Source organism: Pinus tabuliformis, chromosome 3_2 (genome assembly GCF_031772625.1).
Source record: "Pinus tabuliformis cultivar Carrire ecotype Pingquan chromosome 3_2, CPIR1, whole genome shotgun sequence".
Taxonomy (NCBI): Eukaryota; Viridiplantae; Streptophyta; class Pinopsida; order Pinales; family Pinaceae; genus Pinus; species Pinus tabuliformis.
Genome location: NC_142302.1, coordinates 577922066 through 577932202, shown reverse-complemented (window position 1 = coordinate 577932202; position 10137 = coordinate 577922066). Strand labels below are relative to the sequence as shown.

The window sequence follows — 10137 nt, the reverse complement described above, 5'->3', positions numbered from 1 at the left end:
GAGTCTTATGCTGATCTACATATATCATACGCACTTTAAAGTCGTTGGCAGTTAGGTTACCTAACAATTGTCGTTTTTAATTGTATGCCCTCCTTTCGCACTGCGGGTCTCCATCATGTTGCCAGAAGTGGATAAATTGAACAAATTCATACAATGCTCTCGTGGTGGCTTTGATATCACTTATTTCCCAACGTCTTTCTCACGACCTTTGTGTGCTTATCCTTAATTGAATGTTGATTAATAGCCAAATTCTTGTAAATATCTGAAATTTAGTGAAATTCAAGACAAATTGATTATGTTTTCACCCTCTAATTGACCCATTTTCAACTATTTAGGCTCCCTAGACCAATGCATTTCCTGACTCGACTAAGAGCGTAGTAGAGGTGTTATAGAACACAAGAAAGAGAATGGCTCTTCAGCTTACAAGTGATCTGAAAGACGGTGTAGAAGTCTACCATGGAAGCGAAATCTGCAAGCAGAAATGTATGGAATTGCTGCAACAAGTAGGTCTTCCCAAGGGCCTGATACTCCTTGATGAGGTTGAATAATGTGGGTACGTAAGGGAAACGGGGTATGTGTGGCTGAAGCGAAATAAGAAGGTTGAGCACCACTTCAAGACAATTGGGAAATTGGTACAATATGGTCCAGAGATCAGTGGTTATGTTGAGCAACAGAAGATGAAGAAGGTGAGTGGAATGAAGAGCAAGGAGCTGCTCGTCTGGATCACCATCTCTGAGATCGTCATTGATGACAAATCCAATGATAATATTTACTTCAAGAGCGCTATAGCTGGGATTAATAAATCATTCCCTGTTGGTGCCTTCGAAATTGAGAATGATAAGATGTAAAATATGTTTTTTCAAAGCTTTTAATAATAAATAATGACTGCTTTCATGTACTTTGGCTGCATAGGGCATAGACAAGCGCTCTAAATTTCAGAGATCTAAATGGAGTACCAGCTAGTATGTAACTATTGAAATGTTTAATAATTTTGGTTATATATCTATATATATATATATATATATATATATATATATATATTTTGTCAAATAATCTAAATTTATCAGAGATTACATCAAGTTGATTTATGGTTTGATTTAACAGTTAAAATTACATGATACCAACTTAAATCACAAAATAACTCAAGAGTACACCTATCATTATTTATTCTACCACAACTAAACTACTAATATTTTTCATATTTAATATTCCAGAGCAATATTAGGAAATCGTTCCAGGTCGGTGCCTTCGAAATCGAAAATGATAAAAGGTAAAATATGTTTTTTTATTTTAATAATAAATAATCATTGCTTTTATGTACTTAGGCTGCATAGGGTATAGACTAGCGCTGTTAATTTTAGAGATCTAAATCGAGTACCAGCTAGTATGTTACTATTTAAATGTTTAATAATCTTGGCTACTATGTATACATTTATTCATATCTACTATAGTATAATAGACTTTTGTCTGGTGGATAAGCTTCATTTAAAACTCTAACTTATATTTGTGAGTTTATTCATTTCGTATGTATACATCAGGTTGTTGTTAGTAATGTAAACAGTAAATTAATTCATATATATGCATTCTGTTATATTCTTATACCAGTAGGTGTCATATTTCATGATTGACTGGTTGAGCTCTGTAATATGTTCATCCTTTTCCTTGTTACAAAGGTTTCCATATTATCAAAAAATAAAAAATAAAAAAAATAATGTAAAAAATGTAAAGAGGGTATGCCCTAAAATAAAAATCAAAGGGTAAAAAAAGGAATAAAATGGTCAAAAGAAAAAATAAAAGGAAATGAACCCCAAACAAAGAAAGACCAGGAAAGTGTGCAAGTCCAAAATGCCACTAGTTTTTCATTTTTTGCAAATAAAGCATTGTGTGTAGCTTGTTGAACTTTATGCCACAATTGATGAATGGCCAAATAGCTTAATCTTGGCTAGTTCATATTTGAATTTCATGTTTTGGAGATAGAGAATAAAATCTGGCCAAACTGTTTAATCTTGGCAGGTAAGTAGATAGGTAGAGAAGTAAAGGAGCTCAACAGTTTAATCTGAGCCCTTGAAAGTAATAAGTGCAGACTTAGGTAGGTTTCTCATGCAAAAGAAAAGAAAAGTTGATGAGGGTTTGCCAATCCAAGTGCACCTAAATGAAGAAGAAAAATGCTAGGCAAAGTAGGCAGGGTAGGTAGATTGGTGTTGCAGAATGGAAAATGGGCAAGTAGATGTTACAAATAGGGAATTGGAGAGCATCCTCACCAAGGTTATGAGCATCAACATGAGAGATTGGGTAGATAGATTGGTGGAGGCCACTTAGGCCTATAACACCACTTGGAAGACAAAAATTGGGTTCACTCCATATGATCTAATTTATGGGAAGAAATCTCTTCTTTCTATTGAGTTTGAGTATAATACTTTGAGAATGGAAGCCCAATTGGACTTAGATGTCACCAAAGCACAATAAGAGAGGTTGCTCCAATTGAATGGATTGGATGAGTTCAGAATGCAAGCCTTCTTTCACACTGAAGTTATACAATTGCAAAGGAAGGTCTGTCATGATAAGAATATCAAGGAAAAGGTTTTTCAAGAAGGGGATTGGACATTATTATATGCTTCTAGGTTCAAATATTTTAAAGGAAAACTGATGAAAAGATGGTTATGCCAATACCTGATAGAAAAATTTCATGACAATGGAGATTTTCAAATCAAGACCGTTGATGAGGAAGGGATCCCCTTGATTTTCAATGGTTACAGGCTGAAGTTATATAGGAAACCTATGTCTAAGGCAAAATTCATCAGTACAAGCACGAGAGAAGTCAATGTGATTGGGAGTGTCATATCTCCCAGTCCACAACATTGTTAGATATTTTTTTATGAAAAGAAAAAAAAGGGAAAAAAATGCTTGGATGAAAAACGTTTTGAGGCATCTGAGGAAAACTCCTGGGGTGAAAACCTTTCTGAGGTAGTGCAGGAGTAGAAAAGAGAGAAGAAAAAAATAGTATAGATACCTTGGTGAAAACCTCTCTTGAGGCACCTAGGGAAGGCATACAAGTTGAAAACCTCCTATGAGGCAGCCTGTATGTCTAAAGCAAAAAGAGAAAAAAATATATAAAAAAAGAGATACACAAGAAAAGGATTTTTACCATGTCTGCTGACCTTTCCGTCATTTTGCAAGATTATATACAGGGGTTGATTCCATGGCTACATGGCCAAAATTCTAAAGAATTATTCCATTATTCCATTCTTCCATCCATACACTTCCTATCCATCATCTCCACGCATGTGATCACCTGTCTCTACCATCCCATTATCCCAAAATTCAATTTTCACCTCCTCTCTAGATTGTTAAAAGAAGGACCTATAATTGCTAGATGAAGGTCCTATAGTGCTACAGGAGGGTTTTGAAAATCTCTAAGAGGGAGATCCAAGGACAAGGACAGCCAAACAGGGAACCTATGACCTTGAGAATGATAAATAAGGTTGTCCCATCATGGTCCATCATCCATCTATCAATCATCCATGTTATTTCATTAAGAGAAAATCACTCAATTCCTCCACTTTGTATTAACCTTGTTAAAAAGTTAAAAAACACATAGAAGCCATTATCTTAATTTATACAAGTCTGCACTACTCCCTCATTGTCCTAGCATTGTCCTTGAGACTTGTTAAAACTTTTCTCATCACCCCATGTAGATTGGAGACCCCCGAGGAAAAGGAAAGGAGTGCTACAGGAAGAAAACCTCCTCCTATAGCAACATGTTCTCACATCACATAAAGCACTGAACTTGATTTCTCTCATCATTAGGGGGTGATGGAAAATTATGAGACCACTCTAAAGTAGTCATATCACTCCAAGCAGGACTCTCCACTAGAAGTAACATCTTGAACATCAACAAGGTACCTGCACACAGAACAAACACAACAGTCAAGTATCATGAGGAGAAATGAATACATACACATGAAATAAGCTAGAAAGCTAACTCCCTTGATGCCAATGATATGGTACAGCTCTAGCATGAAAATCCTTGCAGCAGTTCGATAATGAGGTAGGCATAGGTATAGAAAACTCTTACCTCCTCCCTATGTGTGAATAACAAAAATGTGTAAATGCCTAGAGGGGACATCTTAATAAGTTGGAGGTGTCCAGTTAACTTGGCCACCCTCAGCAAGTAAACTAAAAGTGATGGTAAGCACTCATCCAATGTAAAAATGTCACACCATTGAAATTGGGATCACGAATAATGGGTGGTGATTACAAGAAAATGAGAATTATTTACTCAGAGTGGGGACAACGGTCCAAAAGAGGAAACCCCATGTGATTTCCATGTCACCACAGTGCTCCAAGCTTAAACTAAAAATGGCATATTATGTACTTGGGCTCAACTTATTTTGAATGATCGCTCATTTCATAAATAGTTAGGGAGAGGACAAGCTTGGGGTGCTATTGAGGATTTTCGAACCTCGTTCTGCAATTTCTATAAGAGGGAGCTACAAACAAGCCTGCAACTACTACAAGAGCGCCAAGAGACTACTAAAGAATGACTGAGAAGGTGGAGGAAAGCCACAGAGGTTTGAATTTATCTCTGAATTACCACCTTCATCCCAAACTACTTGAAAAAAGTAAGTTCCACCATTTTGTTCATCCATCCATCAGATTGCATGAAAATTTCAATTCAAATTATATAGGTAGTGGTTGTATAATTGTGAAATTAAAATGCATTTTTGAGTAGTAGAGTAATGGGAATGTAGGAAAATTTCATTAATAACGAATTTTTAACTCACTTCTACCATTGAATTACACACTAAAGCTATAGAAGAAGTATCTCTCCCTCACTTAATTAACAACATAGAGAAGAGATGGGGGGAGGGTTTAACAGAAGGGAGCCCTTAGATACCAAGAGAATCCACCTCCACCCTCCTGTGGTAGACATTTTTAGTTGACACCAGTGGCTAGGATTCTTTGAGTTATTGAAAGGGTATGATGATGACGTTGCCTTTCAATTTTCCATGGATTTGCATTCACAAACAAAGGAGAGTGCCACCACTATGGTGAGGGGGTTGGTTATCTCTCTCGGCCCTAAAATAATTAGCATATTAACAACCCTACCTATAGGAATGAAGTGGAGCAAAGAAGAAAATGTCGCCAGTGTCACTGGTAAAAATAATTTCTTCACTCCCAATGAAAAGACTTTTGAGGACAAGAATGGAGTTAGGAGTGAAAGCCTACCTTATCCTTGGGATAAGGTGGCCTACCATATTCTAAAATACATATCTTGAGGGAGGAATGAGTGTGGCATATGCTTACCAGTTTAGATTACTTCATGAACTCAGCTTCTAGGCAAAAATTCCTCTTGCTCAAAGATCGTGTGCCATACATCCTCTGATAAGCCCCAGAAATGGGTAATTATATGGGCTCATTCTGCCTCTTATTTCGACTTAATCCACCATTCTCATTAGTTTATTGCATTTTTTTGAATATATTTATGCTAATAGAGTGACTTGGGTTAGTCATTTTTCCATGTAGTCTAATGTGTGCCTTATGCATATTTTTTGGTCAATTTTGGACAAAGTCAAGGAATTTATGAGCAAATGGCAACCAAAACTCGAGGAAAAAAGGGAAGAGGACTTGTTAGGGGGGTGTCTCCTTCATTTATGACCCCTTTCCTCGAATCCTCCATCAGCAACTCGGAGCACAAAGGTCCACATTGATGATTCCAAGGGGAAGCTGAGCAAGTAAAGTAGGACCGTTGTTTATCTCCAGTTCTAGGAAGCCGAGTTCCTTGATTTTAGGAGGACTGTTGGAGGACTACATTTGTATAAATAAGGGGGCTTAGAGCCTTAGTAGGTTAGCCGGCTATTAGTAGATTTTCACACTTTTGTGCAACATTGTGTTCAACTAATTTTCGAGTTCTTTTTCGAGAATAGTTTACGTAATGTAACTGCTATTTTTGATAATGAAGATGAAATAGTTTTTGAGCCAGCACTGATCTCTTTCAGAGGGATGAAGCTCTTGGGTTAGGGCCCAACCCAAGATGACCAACACCTCCTTCTGTGTACTTATATGTTTTTTCTTCAATCCATGAGTTAATTTCTGTTGCATAGATTCATTTTACTTTGTTAAATTAGGTTGTTTTTTATGGTTAGTATAGTTGTTTTCTTTCAGTTGCTCAAGTAGGTTATTACAGTGACAGAATAAGATTCAAAACGGCCAACAACAGGCCCTGATCTCCTTTCTTCCTTCTTGGGACTATGATCTGAGGTCAAGGCACCACTGTTGCCACGAAAAACACAGTTTTTTCTCTTCCATGCAACTACTAGTGTGATACTTTGATTTGGAAAGGTTGATATTAGTTTGGATTCAAATGCTTAGATCATCTCCTATTCTTTTACCATATTTCTCTTGCATGCTTTTCTGTTCATAGGTTATTGTTCAGCGTTTTCTATTTTTAGGTCAGAAATTAAGTCAAGCTAAAGAAATTTCAGTTTTTAGTCGTTTCTTTGATCAGTTTTTGTAAGTAGATGTGCAGATATCTTGTAGGACACCTCAGCTCACCATACGTCCATAAAACAGCCAGAACCAACTCGCTTCGCATAGATTTTCTAAGTCATTCGCAACATTTCACCAATCTGCCCTAATTTCTGCGTTTTTCTCCATAAAGCTACTTTCTTGCCATTTGAACAAATCCAACCTCCACGTTCATCCTTGATATTCCTTGACAAGTTATATGAACCTCAACACCTTCATCTAGCCTTCAGTTCCCCTTTCCCATCATTTTTCCACCTTCAAAACTCCAAAAATAGCTCTCGGCCTCCTCCTATAGATCCTTCTATAGATCCCCTGCAGCCTCCTGTAGAACTTCCTGTGAGTGGTTTTTTGAAGTCCGATAGCTATGGAAGTCTTCAGAAGGGTACTAGGGGCTTCTTAGGACCTCTCCACACCTTCCTCGCCCTCTACAAAAGCCAAATCCATCTTCCTTTGCCACCAAACCTCTGCAGCATCACAAATAGATAAATCACAAGCATAATAATTCCACATAAAAACACTCAAAAGCAGAAAAAGATGTTTTCTTCTCATTTATTTTCAAAAGTAGCTTGAATAAATGCAATTTACGTTTTCAGTAGTCAATGGCACTCATTTCATCAGTTTTCATCTCTTTTTCTGCAAAAGTAGTGTTAGGAGGTAAATTAGGGTTTGCTAGGGTTTGCGTTACATTTTAGTTTTCCTTCTCTTTCTACAAGTAGAATAGTCTCTGTAGAGTTAACTTTCTTTCATCATAGTTAAAAGCTTCTTCTGAAAATCCATAGAAGTTGGCTTAAGCTCCTAGTGATCTTGCGCCAGCTGACCAAGTGACAGCCTACAGTAAGAGCTAGTACTTGTGCATACAGCACAACCATTTCCAAGTTTGTTACGAACTATCGGGTTGATAAAAGTAAAGAAGGAAGCCCCAGGAGTTGCAGCATTATTGCTGCAATACTAGAGCTCACCATTATTTTTGGCACTATTACCGGGGAAGCGTCAGAGTATTTTGTGATTACTACTTCTATTTTCCACTGCAACATTCTGGTAAGTAGTTTATTTTAGCAAAAGTAGAGTAGTTGTTTCATTTCAATTTTGCAATTTCATTTCAGCAAGCGTAGATTAGGCATTTCCTACTTTCATTCCAATTCTGCAATTTCATTTCAGCAAACATAGATTAGGAATTTCCTGCTTTCATTTCAATACTGCAATTTCCATTTCAGCAAGAGTAGAATAGGGATTTCCTACTTTCATTTCAATTCTGCAATTTCCATTTCAGCAAGAGTAGATTAGTCATTTCCTACTTTCATTTCAATTCTGTAATTTCCATTCCAGCAAAGTAGATTAGTCATTTCCTTGCTTTCATTTCAATTCTGCAATTTCAATTCAGTAAGATTCATTTCAGTTAGTTGCAATTTGTTGTTCAATCCATTTCAGTTTTGGTACAAGCAAAAAAAACAAAAATAACCCAAAGAGAGATTTCCTTTTATGCCTCATAGGAACATAGATAATTCAGGAAAATTCTTACCCAACACTCCCACCACATCACTAAGTCACCCTTCTCTCTTCTTTGGTGGTAGTGATCCAGAAGAACCTATAGGTGAACCACCATAGATATACGAAGATCCTATAGCAAAAGAAGACCAAGAAACCATTCCTCCTGAGACAATGGCTGAAAACAAAAACATTAGAGGAAATGGGGAAAGAATAGAGGGTACCTTTCCTATCTGAGAGACCAATGGGGATGCTAAAATGAAAAACATAAGTCCTTCAGCCTTACCTCACTTCCATGGATTGACTACTGATCCTGATACCTTCTTGTTTGAATTTGCTATTCTCTGTCGAACCTATGACTATGCAGAAGATGAGCAGAAATTGAAACTGTTTCCTTCTACTCTCAAGGATGCAACATTGCACTGGTTCATGGGGTTACCTGGAAACAACATCACAACTTGGGCTCAGATGCAACAAGCCTTTAACAACAAATACCGAGACTATTGTAGGTCAAAGGATACCAAGGAAGAAATTTTCTGAATGACCATGGGAAGTGATGAATTCTTAAAAGACTATGAAGAGAGGCTTCAGCTCAGTTATAAAAGAGCCAGGTGCACACTTGACCCTGAATCTCTGAAGTTGGTCTTGCTCAAAGGAGTCCCTAAAGACCTTCTAGATACCCTCCATTTGCTGGCTGGGGGAGACATCTACCAGCTAGCTTATGATGACATAAAGACTGTGTTTAGAAACCATTCTAGGGAAAACAGAAAGAGAGGTAGGGGAAGTCAACCTTTAGCCAATACATCCTCATCCAGTTCATCTCTTAGAAGTGAATTTGAGAATCGGCTGGAAGATTTCAAGAGTGAGATGAGGCAAACCCTTGCCATGCAAATGGATACCTTGCATATAAAAAGGAAAGAAGTGGAAGCCGAGAGGGCTTTGGCCATCTTTTGTCCTAGGTGCACTGGAAAGCATCCTAGGAATGAATTTCCATTAAAATCTATAGAAGTGTGTTCAGTCTGTGAAGAAGACCATTCTACGAATCAGTGCCCTTCCTTGACCAGACTTAAAGCTACATATCAGGGGGCCAAAGGAGCCACTAAACCACTCTAATTCATGAACCAAAGGAGGTCACATGGGCCCAGACCTTACTAGCATGGAATGCAAGGGACATCCTAGACCTATTACAACCCTAATCAAGCCACTTCCATGCCTTCTTGGGGTCCCCCTGCTCATCCTTCTTGGTCAACACCCCCTCCTTGGTCACATCCATCCCAATTCCATGCTCAACCAGTTGTTCATTCGTTTCACTCGTATGCGCAGCCACAGCCTCAGTGGAATGCACCTCATCAAGGGTGGAGGCCCTAGTACAACTCTCCTCTCACTCTTTTGCCTCCACCACCTACTCAACCACAACCATTACCTCCTGTTCCACCAAGGAAACCCCAATACTTGCTCAACCAAACCCAAACCCCAATAATAGACAGGCCCAGTAGGTATATAGTGGAGAAACATCATGCCCGACCTATGCTTTGGAAATTCAGGAGATTATCCTATGATCTGGGAAGGTTCTCCCAGATAACCAACCTTACCCTAAGGAGGATGAGGAAGAAAAACACGAAAGTGAACCAAAAGCCATTCCACCCTTTCTAGAGAGATTAACTGGAACCACACAGCCGACCCCAGAAGAAACTAAACTTCTGGGAGAATTGAAACAATTATGTGTAAAGATACCACTTCTCCAAGCCATAAAGGATGTGCCTATATACAACATGATGATCAAGGAGAAGTGCTTCAGGCACCCAGGTAGGTGCAGGAGAGATGCTCCAACTATCAATGTCATAGGACAACTATCCGACCTGATGTTGGGGCAGGTGATCTGTCCAAAATATCTAGACTCTGGAAGTCCTGTAGTCAATGTCCACATCAATGGCACCATAATCCCCCATAGCCTGATTGATCTAGGGGTTGCCATTAATGTGATGACCAGGGACACTATGCTCAAGTTCAACCTTCAGGGCTCCCTGAGAAATACCACAACAGTACTGCAGTTAGTAGACCGCTCCACCACGACCCCTGAGGGGATTGTGGAAGATGTAATGGTCTCCATCGATTCTTTCGAGT

General features: G+C 38.4%; 1 protein-coding gene across 1 annotated transcript; it reads left to right on the top strand.

Annotated features, from left to right (window-relative positions):
* The first annotated feature begins 407 nt into the window (after positions 1-407).
* On the top strand, positions 408-848 carry LOC149181867 (uncharacterized). The gene is made up of 2 exons (XM_089414352.1): positions 408-503; positions 588-848. Exons 1-2 carry the CDS (start codon positions 408-410, stop codon positions 846-848), a joined length of 357 nt encoding a protein of 118 aa, XP_089270478.1.
* Positions 849-10137: the final 9289 nt, after the last annotated feature.